Consider the following 16322-nt stretch of genomic DNA (forward strand, 5'->3'; position numbering starts at 1 on the left):
CGGGGGCAGCAGGAGGCTGTGGAACAGCCTGGCGTGGAGCTGGGGGTGGGTGGGGTGGGGGCATATATCAGGAGCTGAGGTCCTGACGCCCCTTTCTGTGCTGTGTCCCGTCCCTCACTGGAAACGGCCCAGACCAGCCCTCGGTCGCCCAGACTGTCCCTGCCCTGCCACATGCTGACCTCAGTCTGCAGAGACTTTCCTGGTTCTAGCTTCCTTTGTTCATGCCGGGGTGGGGTGGGGGCGGGGTCTCTGGGCTTTGGGGGGGGGGTTCTTCCTAGAAGTTCCGCCTCTTCCTCCCTCCCTCGCCCCCCACTGCAGAGTGCCTGAACTCCTTCCTCTCTCTGTCTCCTGTCGCTTGAACAGGACACCCCCAAATTCCTGCACCAGTCAGTCATGCACTCTGGACCCTGGGGAGAATGGTGGTGGTGGTGGTGGTGGTGGTGGGGCGCTGCCTGAGTCTGCCTGGGGGCCTGCATGTGACCGAATGGACAGTGGGGCAGGGGGCAGTGCTGCATCTGCTGTCCCCACCAGGAACGCCCAGGCCTGGCTGCTGCTGGCTAAGCTTGTCCCTGGACCGGACTCTCCTTCTCTGCTGGGTGAAGCCCCAGCTTGGGGGGCGGGGTGGGGAGACGCAGCCACCATCCTTCTGGTCTGCGCCCAGGGCATTGGGATCCCTCCTCAGACCAAGCCCACACCTGGCGTAGCAAGTCACTGGGAACACACTGGCTGGGAAAAAAAAAAAAACACTTTATTCACTGTCACAAGCCACCAGCATTGGGTGCCCCCGGCAGGCCCGTGGGCGTAAGTTTCAGGGGGTCCTTCCTTCCGGTCTCTTTCTGCCCCGCTGTTTCCAGAGGTGTGGCTTCCGCAGCGGCTCCGAGGGAAGGACCCGTGTCCTTGGAGTCCAGGCCCAGCTCGGGGCGGGTGGGCAGCAGGCACAGGGCCAGGGAGTGGCCGGCCCCACAGCCCACGCGGAGTCCTGGCCACCGCCGCAGAGCCTGCACGGGCTTCGGGGCCTTGACGTCGGCCTCGGTGCCGTCCCCACACATGCCGTGCTCGTTCCAGCCCCAGGAGTAGCACGTCCCACCTGGGGAGAGAGGGGACACTGTGTGAGAAAGCGGGTCCGGGTGCTGGGAGACAGCAGGGGTCAGGCTCCACCGCTGCCCTCCCACCGCCAGCACGCCCCTCCCCCCATCCTGACACACCCCAGCATACATCACACCCCAAATCTGAGGCCTGCTGCCTACATACACACTCATGATCTAAAACCTGCCAACACACACACACACACACACACACAATCCAAGACCTGTCAACACAGACTCATAATCCAACATACACACATACAAACACACCCCATAATCCAAGACCTGTCAATAGACTCATAATCCAACATACACACATACACGACAATCCAAGACTTGTCAATAGACAGGCCCATAATCCCACACTCACACACATACACAATTCAAAACCTGTCAACATAAAGACTCATAATCCCACATGCCCATTTACACCTCCCCATAAAACATGACCTGTCAACACACAGACCCCATAATCCAACACACACACACACACACACATCTATAGTTCAAGACCTGTCAACACAAACTCATAATCCAATACACTCACACAAACACACGCCCATAATATAAAACCTGTCAACACAGACTCATAATACAACACACTCCTCTATAATCCAAGACCTTTCAATATACAGACCCATAATACAACACACACACACACACACCCATAAAACCTGTCAACACAAAGGACTCAAAATCCAACATACACACACACACCCATAATACAAAACTTGTCAATACATAGACCCATAATCCAACACACACACACACACATACACACACACACACACACAATCCAAGACCTGCAATATACAGACCCATAGTCCAACTTCCCCTCCTGCCCCCCTCCAAACATAATCCTCCACAACATCACAAAGTCTGCCAGGGGTCTCCCGGGCCAGTGCTGTCACCCAACCCCAATACCAGCCGTTCATCTGGGCCGCACCCATGCCCAGCTGACTGGTATAATCTCTCAGATCCTCAGACACAGCAGGTGACCTGCAGGACCTGTACATCTATGTCTGCCTCAGACTGTGCAGTGAGGCCAGGGGGGGTGGCTCGGTGGGAGAGCGCCTGACTCTCCTACAGACCTGTATGAGACCTTGGGTTGGACATACCGCATCACAATGACAAACACAACCCAGACAAAAATCTTCCCCCAATCCCCCACTGCTCTGAAGACAGCCTTCCCCTGGCTGTGAGCCCTGAGCCACCTGCCCTGTGATCCCTTGCAGGCTCCCTGGGCACGGAGGCCTCCCTCTCCACTCCAGACTGCCCTCACCCCCCCACCAGCCAGCACGCACACTTCCTTTAGGTCCAGAAAGGGGCCTTCCTCTCTCTTAACATTCTCTTCCCTGAGCTCCACACCATCTGGTCTCTGACATTCATTTCCGAGTGCCTCGGAGGCCACATTCCCCGGCCGCTCGATCAATCCAGCTTTGGGTCTTCTCGCTCCCCTGTACCTTCCCTTCTCAGGGACCTTGCACCCGGTGGTGGACACGTGGTATGTGCCTGTACGGCCACGTGGGTACGATCCCCTCCGCCTCAGCTAGCCACTCTGGCTGGAGAGATGGAGAGGGCATGTTTTGGTTCACTGCTGTGCCTCTAACAGGGAGTCTGGGACACAGCTGGTACTTAACACTGGCTTGCTGACCACACAGCGGGTGGACTGGCTGCACCATCATCGAGCCCCACCCCCGAGATTTTGGGCGATTCCCACTCAGGCTCTCCCCTCACATCCAACCCCATTTGCCTATCTCTGGGAGTGTGTTCCTTCTTTTCTGGCTGTAAAAGTTATTCATCCCTGTGGTCTAAAGGGAAAGCATGGGTACCAGGCCTGAGTGTAGAGAAAAGCCAACTCCCAGAATATGGCCCACATAAAAGCCTGTGTTCTGTTTGTGATACTGGGGCTCCAACCCCAGGCTGTGAAGGGTTAATGGTTAGTGGTTAGTGTTCGGCTGCTAAGCCCCAACCCAAAGACTGTGAGGTATTTTTGTTTGTTTTGTTTTGTTTTGTTTTGCTTTTTGGGTCACAAAAAGCAAATTGCACAGGGGTTACTCCTGACTTTGCATTCAGGAATTACCCCTGGCGGTGCTCAGGGGACCATATGGGATGATGGGAATCAAACCCGGGTCGGCTGCGTGCAAGACAAATGCCCTACGCTCGCTGTACTATTGCTCCAGCCCCCCCAACTGTGAATATTTTAGATAGCTCTTCGGACTTTATGAAATTTGCTTGTATCTGTGGATATTTTGTCCTGCTTTTACCCCTTAACACTAGAACACAGACATTTCTCTATGGAATTACAAATGATTAGAAGAGGAAATTAAAACGGATTTGTTTTTGAAATAGCTCCACATGCAAAAAAAAAAAAAGCAGTACAAAAAGTAACAACAGAAATTCACACACCTCTTTCCAAATTAAGATATTAACAAACACTATGACATACTTGCTTCAAACCTTCCCTTAAAAAAAAAATCACAAAGATACAGTTGAAACCCCCACTTCTTACCCATTCCTCCCCCCCAGTCCCTCCTCTGGGAGGCAGCTATTTGGAATTTCCACTATTTGGAAACTGCAGTACATTATTTGCATGCTAGTTTTATATCTCTCTACCGACATGTGTCCTTGAATACTACGTAATGTTTTAGTTTGTTTTACAGACTCACATAAACAGTGTCAATCAAATATGTTTCATTTTTGTGACTTGCTCTCTATACTCAGCATTGTTTTTGAAATTTATCTGAGATGACAGTTCCAGATGTAGTTCATTTATTTTCATTCTGACTGTGCATAGCACCAATTATAAATATAATTATGTACCAATCCCGCTGTACTTGTCTGTTTCCCTTCTGAAGGAGAGTCTTCTAGACTGCTGTTTTATTATGCAACAAAAGACCTAGCATACAGTCATACCGTGGGACGGTACAGCCAACAGTGTTGCTGTAATACACAGCACAGCAGGGAACACCCTTGACTTTGTCTCCTGGTACAGGAGCTGATTTCCGAAGGCATGCGTGTCAATGAGATTCTGTGTTTCACTTTATCGGATGTAGCCAAAGCGTTCTCCACAGTGGCTGAGGTCATCAATGATCCCCCTCAACAATGGACATGAATTTATTTCCTTCTATTTCTGCCTTTAAACTATTTGCTCTTCTGATGAAATGCATTTGGGTAATTTGCATTTTGCCTACCAGTGTTTGGGTGGAGATTGGGGCCCGAGCTGCCTCCATAAACATACTTCCCCAGGATTGTTTTCTGATTACTTGCCTCTTATTGATCTGCAACTTTTCTTTATAGATTCTTTTGTTTTTATACTTCTTTGTAACAGGCATTCTTTGGTGTGTTTCTTCACTTTGTTTATGGTATCTTTTGTTATACAGATTTATTTCAAATCACTGCTTAATTGCCTATTGTGGAGATTAAACAATTTGCTTAACCTGTATCCTATTATCAGATACTAGGTTGCATCTGATTTTTCATTATTTTGTATAACATTCCAATGAACATCTTTATGCATGAGTCTTCTCTCTCTCTCTCTCTCTCTCTCTCTCTCTCTCTCTCTCTCTCCAGTTATAGATTAGATTCTGAGAATGGGAATTTCTGGCCAAGGGTAGACCTGGCTGAGGCTCCTGTGTGCTGCTGCCTGGATGTCACCTCCACTGGCTCTGATTCACTCCAGCACTGTCCAGATTTATTACCTATTACCATGTTTAAAATATTAACAAATTTTAAATACAAAAAGAAATCACTCTTTTTAATTTCCACATTTCTAATTATCCTTGAAATGGAAGATTCTTTTGTTTCTCAGACACTTTTCTGTCTTGCGGAATGCTGGCCTCCTATCTTTGCTGTTTAGTACAGAAGAGTGAAAGGGCGAGGGTTCAAGAGTCCCATGGCAGAGGTCCAAATCCCAGCTCCAAGTCACTCAACCTGGCCAGGACTGGATCGACAGCACAGTGGGTAGGGCGCTTGCTTTGCACGTGGCCGACCCGGGTTTGGTCCCCAGCATCTTCCATGGTCCTCCGAGCACTGCAGGAGTGATGCCTGAGTGCAGAGCCAGGAGTAAACCCTGAGCACAGCTGGGTGTGGTCCCAAACAAACAAACAAACAAACAAACAAACAAATCCAAGTTACTCGATCCTGGGATAGAGAGCTAGGACGAGGGCTAAGGTACTTTCTTTAAGGCAACTGCCCCTGAGCACTGTACACAGGCTCTGAACAGAGAGCCCCTGAGCACCGAGAGGGTGTGTCCCCACCAAAACAAAAGAGGTACCAAGTTACTCAGTCTCAGGTGGATAGCTCCCCAGTTGTTAGCTGAGGTAAAAGTAGCTTTATTACTAGAAAGTCAGCATCAAGAGGAATGAGAGGAGTAAGTATGTATAAAATCCTTTAGGAGATCATCATCCCGTTGATTGTCGTATTTCTCAAGCGGTCTCAGTAACGTCTCCATTCGTCTTAGCCCTGAGATTTTAGCAGCGTCTCTTTACACATTCTTTCCAATGGTGCTGCATTGGAGGCTCTTTCAGGGTCAGGGGAATGAGACCCATCATTGTTACTGATTTTGGCATATGAATACGACACAGGGAGTTTTCGAGGCTCTCCCATGGGGGCAGGAAACTCTCGGTAGCTTGTCAAGTTCTCCCAGAGGAAGAACTAGACTATAAGATGTCGAGCGGCTGATAAAATCCTTAGTATCTGATAATAGGTTACAGGGAGTGACACATTGTTCATGCGGAAGCAGTGGCTATTGAGATTCTAGTTTTAAAGATTTGTATTTTGAGGGGCTGGAGTGATAGCACAGCGGTTAGGGCGTTTGCCTTGCACGCAGCCGACCCGGGTTCGATTCCCAGCACCCCGTATGGTCCCCTGAGCACTGCCGAGTAATTCCTGAGTGCAGAGCCAGGAGTAACCCCTGTGCATCGCCGGGTGTGACCCAAAAAGAAAAAAAAATGTATTTTGGGCCAGAGTGACAGGACAGTGGGTAGTGCACTTGCCTTGCACGTGGCTGACCCAGGTTCAATCCCCGGCAACCCAGATGGTCCCCTCAGCACTGCCAGGAGTGATCCCTGTGTGCAGAGACAGAAGTAAGCCCTGAGCACTCCTGGGTGTGTGGCCCCCAAATAAAAACAAAACAAAAAATTAAAGGTTTGTATTTTTAAGCTTATTCTTTCTTTGCCTTGGATGACACAGATCTATTTTTCTCAGTATGAGTTAGAATTTTGCCTTGAGTTAAAATCATACCATAAACATAAAAGTTTATGGTTCTGCAGGACAAACTGTGTTGATCTTTGTGCATTTCTTCCCTCATTTGTACGCATTAAAAAAAAATCTATTCTCGTCCAGAGAACTGATTTTTTTTTCAACGACCTGTTTTTCGTTTTTTTTTTTTTTTTTTTAACATTTCCCTCGTGATCCACTAAAACTCTGTGTAACACGGTGTTCATGACCAGCAGGAAGCTGGGGTTCCCTTCCTTCCCCTGCGCCCTGGGAGGGAGGCACTTAAATTGGCCAAGAGCTGGGGTCTGGGGAGAAACAGATGCCTTCCTGTCGGGAGATTCCGCCAGGCTGACAGGGGGCAGCAGGAAGGGGGCGGAGGGAACGGCGTGGTACCTCCGGACTCCCTCGGCACCTGGTGTGGGCTTGGTGCCGGGTCCTGGTGAGTGGCACCAGCTGACCGTTAGCCGGACCGGGGGTGGGAGGGGACAGAGCTGGCTGACCAGCAGGATGCAGGGGGACAGCAGCTGGCAGTCCCTCCCCTCCCGCCGAAGGTGACGTGCTCTGGGCCGGGGGCAGCCAGCCCCAGAGGGCTGAGGAGGCTGGCAGAGACCCAGAGCTCCCTGCCTCTGTCCTTCCAAAGAAGCTGGAAGCCCACCATAGGCGCTTGTGTTAAAAAATGGACCACCCTGGGCCGGAGAGCCAGTCCAGAGAGCTGGGCGCTGGCCTTGCGTGCAGCCCTAGGGACAGGCTGCCTCAGCCGCCTCCCCTGCTGCGTTTTCCTTCTGTGTATCGTTCCCCCATGGGGGTGCGGGCTCTCGCCGGGCGGGAACACCAGTGCTCTGAGGGCAGGAGGGCAGGCCTGCCTGGCTGCTGTACCGGCCCTTGCTCAAGCCCCGTGGGGTGAAGGAAGGAATGAGCGGCCTGGGTCTGGGCCGCCCCTTGCGGGGGGGGGGGGGGGGGGGAGGGAACAAAAGAGAAGAGAATCCTCAGGCTTAAATGTCCCGAGAAGGCAGGTTTCTGAGCCTTTCCCCCGGAAAAACCCTGGAATGGCCCAGAACTAGGCTCCCGCGACCCTGCTAGGCAGGCGGCCTGCGACTTGGGGCTCTGGGCCCTGGCAGACAAGGGCACCCCTACAGTGGGCAGACGGTGCGGTCAGCAACGAGGCCATCCCAGCTCCACCTGACCCAAGTGTGGTGTGGGTGGTGTGGGAGGCAGGGCAGGCGGGGGGCGAGGAAGCTGAGGGGCTGGGAGGGGAGCAGCCTCCAGGGCACCAACAGGGCCCCTCCGATCAGACAAGAGCTCCGTTGGCTGGCTGGGGGCGGGGGTGGGGGCACCACCCAGGGGCACTGGACTGAGGAGCAACGGAGCATCCTCTGGGGCTGGAGAACCTCTCTCTCTACGCCCGGGCTCACAAGGCCGCTCAGTGCTCTGGAGTACCTTGTTCCCTCCACGGAAGAGGAAGTCGAGGACCAGAATGAAGGGTACGAGGGGGGAGGGGATGTCTCAAACCAAAGCCCCCACCGTCCACCCCCATGCACGCATGCGCCGCCACCCGCGCTCGCTCCACCCCCGCCACACTCCCGCACGCGTTCCCCGTCCGTCCCCGTGGACAGCGGCCTGGCTGGTGAGGGCAGCCCCGTGCGGGAGGGCTTGGCATCACCACGTGAGGGAGAGAGAGCCGAGTCACAGCGGTTTGCAAGGGGGGGTGGGGTAGGTGGTGATGTGGAGGGCAGCTGCCCCCTTCCCGGAGCAGGAGGCGCTGAGGCTGCACCGGGGAGGGGTGGGGTGGGGGGAGACTATTCTTAGACCGAGTGAGCGAGGGAGGATGGATTTAGAACTTACGAGGTGGAAACGTGTTGGCCTGTTTTATAAACAACTGAGATCCTCCCCCCACCTTCCCCCCCCCCCCCGACGGTCTTTCTGGGTTCTCTGGCTGGCCTTTCTGCGCGTCTGGGAGAGAGAGGCAGCAGAGAAGGCAGCTGGTGGGGGCGGGGTGGGGGGTGGGGGCGGCTAGGGTTGCCTCTGAGTGTCTCAGAGGCTCTGAGCACTGGGCACGGAGGGGCTGAGGCCTTCTGCACACCCCTGCGGAAGGGAAGGGAAGGGAGCATCCCCCGGGGGGAGAAAGTGCTGGGCCCCGGGCGGAAGGAGAAGCTGGCTGGGAGTGGACTGGCGACAGCCCGCCCTGCTGCAAGGCACAGGGGCCGGATTCTGAATACAGGTGGGGGAGCTCAGCCGTCAGTGTCTGTAGCAGCTCCGGGCGCTAGGACCCCTTCTTGGGGTGATCTGCCCTCCCTCTGCACGGGTCCCCAAGCCAGCCTCCCTCCTCAGCTGGGGCTGCTCTCCATCCCTCCAGAGGTGCCATTTGCGTCTGTGTGCTGGTCGAGAGTGGTAGAGCCCAGGCAGTCTGAGCTGACCCCTGCCGGACCTCTGGACCTATCGTCTGGGCATCTTTATTTATTTTCTTCTTCTTTTGGGGGGTGGGGGCGGGGGCTACATCTACAGTGCTCAGGACTAATAATTCATGGTTCTGTGTCAGGGATCCCACACCTGGCGGGCTCAGGAGACCATATGGGGTGCCGGCGAGCAAAATCCAGGTCAGTCATGTGCAAGGCGAATGCCTTACCCGTGGGCCCATCTCTCCAAGCATGGACAAGGATACTCTTTCCCCAGGCCCGGCCTGTGTGCTATGGATGGGATGGGAAATGTCCAGCTCCACGCAGCAAATCTCAACTTAGTCATGAAAACAGTGAGAGGGGTCTGTGTGTGTGTGTGTCGGTGGGGGGGGGGGGCTAGGGGAGGCTGCATCTCTGGGGCCAGGAGTGGTCAGCCTGCAGGGACCCCCGGTGTACAGAAGAGGCCAGAAGTTGGGCTGATAGTGTGATAGTGGGAGTGGGGGCAAGAAGGAATGTTCTGGACCCCAGCTCACGAAGCATCCACATACAGAGCAGGGTAGGGTAGGAGTGCTCACTAGCAATCGAGCATCAGACGTGAGACGAACCTTCCCCAAGTGTTTACAGCCACTTCAGCTATCCCTGCCATCCGTGCTGTCTGGGGTTTTGTCCATTCAGCTCAATCCATTGGGGCAAGGTGACAGGGCATGCTCGGTTTCAAGTACTATGTGAGGAGGCACAAAGTGGTGTCCCCAGGAAAGGACACAGAAATTCTTTTTTTTTTTTTTGGTTTTAGGGTCACACCTGGCGATGCACAGGGGTTACTATTGGCTCTGCACTCAGGAATTACTCCTGGCAGTGCTCAGGGGACCATATGGGATGCTGGGATTTGAACCCAGGTTGGCCGCATGCAAGGCAAACGCCCTACCCGCTGTGCTATCTCTCCAGCCCCAGAAATTCTTCAGAGGGATCAAATGCCCCTGGATATAGTGTTGGACTTAAACAAAATTTTTTTGACTTAAAAAGATGTACACATGCGGGGCTGGAGTGATAGCACAGCGGGTAGGGCGTTTGCCTTGCACGTGGCCGACCTGGGTCGGTTCTCAACATCCCATATGGTCCCCTGAGCACTGCCAGGAGTAATTCCTGAGTGCAGAGCCAGGAGTAACACCTGTGCATTGCCAGTGTGACCCAAAAAGAAAAAAAAATGTACAAATGCCCAAAATCAATAGAAAGGAAGAGCGGAGACCAGGTCTGGAGTAGGAAGCTTGCAGGTGTTGGGGGGAGAGGGGAGAGGTCAGGGAAAGGACCACTAGGACAATGACAGAGGGAAACAGTCACTCCGAACAGGACTGGGTGCTGAAAGGAGGTAAAGTGACATGCACGATACTCTCTCAGTTAACAACATGGCAAATCACAGTGCCTAAAAGAAAAAAAAGAAAATAGAGAAAGGGAAAAGGAAAAAGTGCTTGCCATAGAGGCAGGCTGAGGGCAGCAGGGAAACTGGGGACATTGGTGGAAGGGAGTAGACACTGGTGAAGGGATCGTTGTTGGAACATTGCGCGCCTTAAATGCAATCATGAGTAACTTTGTAGTTCATGGTGATTCAATAAAATATTTTAAGAGGTATAAAAATGTGGATAAAAGAACTGGATTTAATCTTTGGATTAATTTACATGTCGTTTTTCCTTTTAAAAAGAATACCCCCTCACTCTCCCCACCTTTTCAAGCAGTACCAGGGATAGAACCCAGGGCCTCAAAAAATGTTAGCATGCACTCTGCCTCTGAGGCAGGATCCCGGGTGTGTGCAGAGGCAGACGCCCCAGCCACCCCCACCCCACGTACTGGACCACACAGGCTGGATATTAGAGTGCCTGGATCTGGTGCTGGGTTTGAGGGGTGTTTGGGGCCAACAGCACCAGCCTCTAAGTATACCCAGCCGTGCCTGGTGACCTCCAGCATCATACTGGGCAGAACTTGGCAGTGAGGCCTGGGGGGGCCATTCAGGGCTGGTATAGACACAGAGGTCTTATCCCCCTGCCTCGCTCTCTCTGTGCAGCCCCAGGAGATGCTATTTTCCAAACCAGCCACAGGTACACGAGAAAACTGAGCGGGAAGTTCCTACCCTACCTACATGGCCCCTTCACTGTTGACACCCCACACTTGATGGCTCACTTGTGACACCCAGTGGGATCCACACGGACGCACCAGCCTCACCCAAAGCCCATGGTTTGTCTACTTTGGTATTGTGCACACGATGGGTCGGGACAAAGGTACAGGGAAGACCGTACCCTGTCCACAGCCCGGTGCCCGCACACCCTCTCTGCCCTCAGAAGCCTCTGTGCGTGCTCCTTGTGTTCAGGGACAGTCTCACCAGCTAGTCCCGGGAACGAGCACCAGTTAGAAGGGTCCACGCGCACTCTCCTTCAAGCTCCTGTCGTGACTTTGGAGGGTGGGGTACAGTAGCATGAAGCTGCACTGTCCCCCCCCCCCCCCAGGAGACCCAGTTCAGTGGGAAGGACCAGCAAGCAAGCACGAATGCACACACACACACACTCACTCACTCAACAATGTGGGGCAATTGATAAGAATCACAAAGAAAACATGAAACAGAAGGGAAGGATTAGAAGGACAGGTGGCCTGGAAGTCAGGTGGCCCTGAGCTGCCACCAGAAAGATAAGGTGGCAGCTTCACAAGCATCCCAGGCCGAGGAAAGGCCAGAGACCAGGGCGATGGGAAGAAGCAACTGGGGCCCTCGGAGTCTGGGCCCAGGGGCTGAGGGGAAGAGGCGGGCAGGCCGCAGGCATGCAGGAGTTAATTCTGAACATCTGAGAAGCCACGGGAGGGCTTTACACAGGGGGTGATAAAATCTGACTTCCCTTTGAAAAGGCTCTTCTCTGAAGGGGGGTGGCCAGGGTAAGTGGAGGGGTCGAATGGGTGTGGTTACTCCTACATGGCAGAAAGTTGGCAGGGCCAGCTGGGAGGGGCTCGGAGGGGCTGGCCATAGCTGGATGGACAATCTGCTTTGCAAACAGGGTTGCGGGTACTCAGAGGGATGGCACAGACCAGTTTTTCTTTTCTTTTTTTTTTCTTCTGCTTTTTGGCTCAGGGGTTACTCCTGGCTCATGCACTCAGGAATCACTCTTAACAGTGCTCAGGGAACCATATGGGATGCTGGGAATCAAACCTGGGTCAGCCGCATGCAAGGCAAACTCCCTACTAGCAAGTCTAGTAGCTATCACTCCAGCCCCGTCCCCACCCCCCAGATCAGTGTTTCTTAACATTTTCCCAACTGTGGCCCCCTTCAGATATTCTGGGGGCCATGGTAGAGAAATAACAGAGGGTCCCAACGGGCCCCAGCTGAGAAGTGCTGGTACAGAGGGAACGAATGAAGGGGGATGGGGTGGGATTTCCCACCCGGTAAAGGGGGGCTCTGGGAGAGCCAGAGGCCGCAGGGATGGAGGCTTCTGCACACCATGAGGGGATGGATGACTCCATCCCAACAGTGCTCCTTCCCTCAGATGAGGGATCAGATGGGCACCTGCGTAAGACCAGCACGTCCGTGCGAGTGACCCAGGCAGGAGCCACAGGGTGGGCAAATGAGGAGGCCACTGGCCTCCTCTCTCATGCCCCCCTCAGCCCGCCCGCTTGGCTCCTCTCCCTGCTGCAGCTACCGCCCGTGTCTTGTCCCTCCTCCAGCTGGCCGGGCTGTGGCCAGCCTTTGTGCCGCCTCTACCCCTGCTGCCAGCGTGGCTGCTCCAGGTGCCCTCCCCCCAGCCCTCCCCCCAGCCCTCCCTCCGGGTCTCGGTTCCCATCACTGTCACTGGCTAGAGCATCTTGCAGGTGACTCCCTTGAAGCCCCTCTCCCTACCCCCTCCCCCAGTTCCATTTTTCCACCCCAGCGCTCAACACCCCTTTATCTGCGTGCTGACGGCAAGTTTCTCTGGCTCCCCACGGGAAGGAGCGACCTGCCACGAGGGGAACATTTCACTCTGTCCAGCTGCTGTGTCCCCAGTCCTGGAGAAGGGCTCTGGGTGTGTCAGTGGTGCCTGGTGAGGATTTGTGGGGATGGATCCTGTGTTCTGATCAGGGCGAGCCCGGTCCCCTAGGGACAGTCCAGAGAGAGAGCAGGGCAGGTGCTGCCTTGGGGGCCTGGGGGGTCGTCGAGGGGAAACGTCACTAAGGGCACCCTCAGCTGTGTGTGCCAGGCTGTCACCAAAGACCCCTGAAGCCCAGAGAGGCTCCACCTCCGGAACAAGCGTGGCCTAGACCCACACTCTTTACCTGCTTGGGAGCGTCAGGAAAACAGTTCATGGGATGGTGACGTCCCACGCATTCCCCCCAACAAGGCAGTCACGCAGCCCTGGCATCACGGGGGTAAGTTCTTCCGAGAACTGGTTCCGGTCCTTGGACCACAAGAGCCCGCAGCTCTTCACTTAAGGTACGAGCAGCCCCAGCGGCCTGCAGGCCAACCCTTCCCTGCCCGAGACAAGGAGGCGGGCTGGCGGGTCCAGCTCAGTGTCCAGAGAAAACTGGGAAACAAAGGTTGCCGCTCAGTCACCATGGCGCCAGACAGGCAGGCTCACGGCTGATCTCGCCTCCAGTACATCGCCCATTATGGAAGGCCGAGCTTCATTTTCTCCCCGCTCCTCCTTTGTGGAGGGGTGGAGGAGAGTCACACCCACTGGTCATAGGGTTGGTGTGTGTGTGGGGGGCGGATACCCCTGGCAATGCATAGGGACCATGTGGTGCTGGGAATCGAACCCACAGCCCCCAGGTTGCTTGCAACGCATGTTGAGCATCAGGTTTCTCATCTACAAGGAAGACCACCATTTCTCCAGGACCACTTATTATTATTATTATTATTATTATTATTATTATTATTATTATATTGTTATTATTTTCATTAGACATTATTTATCCCTTTAACCAAAGACTTAGTTTCATAATCAAAGAAGACAATGAAATAAAGGCTCTGGGCTTTACTGATCTTATAATGTGTCCCAGGGTTCAGGCGACAATGGAATATACAGCCTGTCCTCTGCATCAAAACACCTGATTTATATAGATATCTGTATCTGGGGATGGGGAATTATAGTTGTCTCCTAAAGAGTAGATGTGGATGGAGGTAGTAAGGAGCCATCTATCCCAGGCTTGGAAAATAGTAAATTCTGTCAGACTAGTGATGTTCAGAAAGTGATATACTGACCAGCAATTAAATACGTATAGAAACTGAGGAACATTTTTTTATTTGAATTCTTTTTTACTTGAATAACAATGATATACCCAGTCCAAAGTTGTTCATGATTGAGTTTCAGTCATATAATGTTCCAACACCCGTCCCCTTCACCAGTGTATATTTCCCACCACCAATGTCCCCAGTTTCTCCCTTCCCCCAGCCTGTCTCTATGGCAGGCACTTCCCCCCCTCCCTCTCTCTCCCTCTCTCACTCATTCCCTTCCCCCTTCTCTCCCTCCCTCGCCCGTTTCGGGCCTTGTAGTTTCCAATAAAGATAATGAAAGGTTATCAGGTATATCCCTTTACCTATTTTCAACACTCAGTTTCTGGCACACCACTTTTTAAAACCCATAAGTAAAGTGCTCCTATACAAAGCCAACACTAAAAATCACTCAACCAGCCCTTGTTCCAGTGCCCATGTCCTGTTCTTGCTGCTAGGACCACCCAGTGGCCCAGATCCATTACTAGCCTTCCCAGACCTGGTCCATCCTGCTTCCAGCTGTTAGTATACTAGGGATAATCCCCAATATGGGGGTCACATGACATCCCTAAAGAACCCCCTACCCGGAACAAGCGGTAATATTTCACAAAGTTCCAGCTGAGAGTTCACCTCAGTGCTTGGTGTATTCCAACAGGCACCATCTCCCCAGCATTGCTATGGAAACCGATCTGTTATTCTCTGCTGTGTCATTTGTTTGCTGGCTTAGCAGCAATAGTGGCGCGGTGGATGAGGGATTAAACTCTTCGTGGGGGTTTATAAGCCCACGGGTGCTGCAGGATCCAGAGCAAGTCTCTGAGACTGTGGCCCAATGATGAGTCGGCGTGGTCACAGCCTACGTCCTAGGGAGCACTGCAGAGACCGACTGCCAGAACCACCCTCAGGGGCACCCTTGCACTCCAGAGTCTCCAGCCGTGGACCAGTCAGATCGCCCACCATCGCCCAGGCACAAGGCAGGTGATGGGGGATGGGACTCTGGTTAAAGCAGGGGCTGAGGGGCTCTGAGAGCTGTCACAGGCTCCCTCTACCCCCTGTCTGCCCAGACTGCCACTTGAGAACCACGAAGCCAGCTGCTTTCTGGTGCCCTCCCTAGCCAGTCGTTCCCTGTCTCGGGGATCATTAGGTGTCTTTCACTTTCTTTACTTCCGAGTATTCATTGGCGGGAGCCGGAGAGGTAACACCATGGGTAGGGTGCTTGCCTTGCACATGGCTGACCCTGGTTTGATCCCCGGCCTCCCAGAGGGTCCCCCAAGAACCGCCAGAAGTAACCCCTGAGCATCGCCAGGTGTGGCCCCCCCCCCAACAAAACCCAACACAACCCAAACCAACCGAGGATTCATCTGGAGTCAGAGGAGCTCCCCTGTTTATTAGATGCACAAACTTGGGCAAATAACTTCATCTCTCTGGAGCCGCTCATTTACCTTCTCATTGGCAAAACAGGGAAATGATATTTGTTTTCCCAACCTTGAGCAAATAGTGAAAAAAAAAATCGAATGAAAACACTCAGGAAACCATGCTTTGTTATCTAGAGACTCTACAAATGCAACAAGTGCAAGTACTCTGAGCAGTGATAAACCTACCAAGAGTCTTGAGGGGTAAATCAAGTGCTCAGAGGCCTCTCAGAAAAACACAACTGAGGAAATAGCTAAACTTCCAGAAGAGCTTATGGGGGCCTGGGAAACAATCCATCTGAAAATCTCTATCTAAAAGATAACAACCTGCAGAGATCGGGGGTATTTCTGAGTTCTAAGAGCATCACTCAGTGTCTTATCTTCTACAGAGAATGTTTTTCCACTACTCAGATTTTCTTCAATGATCATGTATTCCTTTCATAAAGATTTAAAAAACAAAAACACACTATTGGTGGCTGGAGAGATAGTACACCTCGTAGGGCACTTGCCTTATACAGGACTCACCTGGGCTCAATCCCTGTCATCCCACACGGCCTTCTGAGCACTGTCCCTAGAGCAGAGCCAGGAATCAACCCCAAGCATCGCCAGGTGTGGCCCCCAAGCAAGCAAACAAGTAAAAAATAAAAATAAAAACACGGTTGAAAATGATGGTCTGATATACGCAATTGTATTTGTGTGTGTGTGTTTTTTTTTTCCTTCCCCAAAACTCATTCTTCCTCCAATGCCTTCAAATATGTTCACACAAAGATGAGGCCCTCGCTGGACAGGCAAGTACCCAGCTTTGCTGGGCTGGAGGGTGGGACTGGCCCTGTCCATGACTGCCTGGTCTGGTCACTTCGTCAGGGCTTCTTAGCTCCCACAGCTCCCAGAGCCGCTCCAGACCCACCGGGAAGCGGGAAGTTCAGGGAGGAGAGCACTGGCCTGCTTCGGGGCCGCGCCCTCCGAACGTGATCAAAGGAAAGACATTTGGGTTTCCAGC

The 16322-nt window shown here is 53.1% G+C and overlaps 1 protein-coding gene across 9 annotated transcripts in view; it reads right to left on the minus strand.

Moving 5' to 3' along the window:
* Positions 1-729: 729 nt before the first annotated feature.
* The window catches only part of SERGEF (secretion regulating guanine nucleotide exchange factor), a 277657-nt gene continuing 262064 nt past the window's right edge, over positions 730-16322 (minus strand). For 8 of the 9 annotated variants that reach the window (XM_055142485.1, XM_055142484.1, XM_055142483.1 and 5 more), the window contains one exon: positions 730-1087. In XM_055142485.1, the coding sequence (XP_054998460.1) occupies positions 759-1087 (329 nt within the window). In that variant the 3' untranslated portion in view covers positions 730-758. Of the gene's footprint in view, positions 1088-4974; positions 5168-16322 lie in introns of those variants that run through there. The other variant, XM_055142477.1, reaches the window with a different exon arrangement.

Source organism: Sorex araneus, chromosome 6, assembly GCF_027595985.1.
Source record: "Sorex araneus isolate mSorAra2 chromosome 6, mSorAra2.pri, whole genome shotgun sequence".
Classification (NCBI taxonomy): Eukaryota; Metazoa; Chordata; class Mammalia; order Eulipotyphla; family Soricidae; genus Sorex; species Sorex araneus.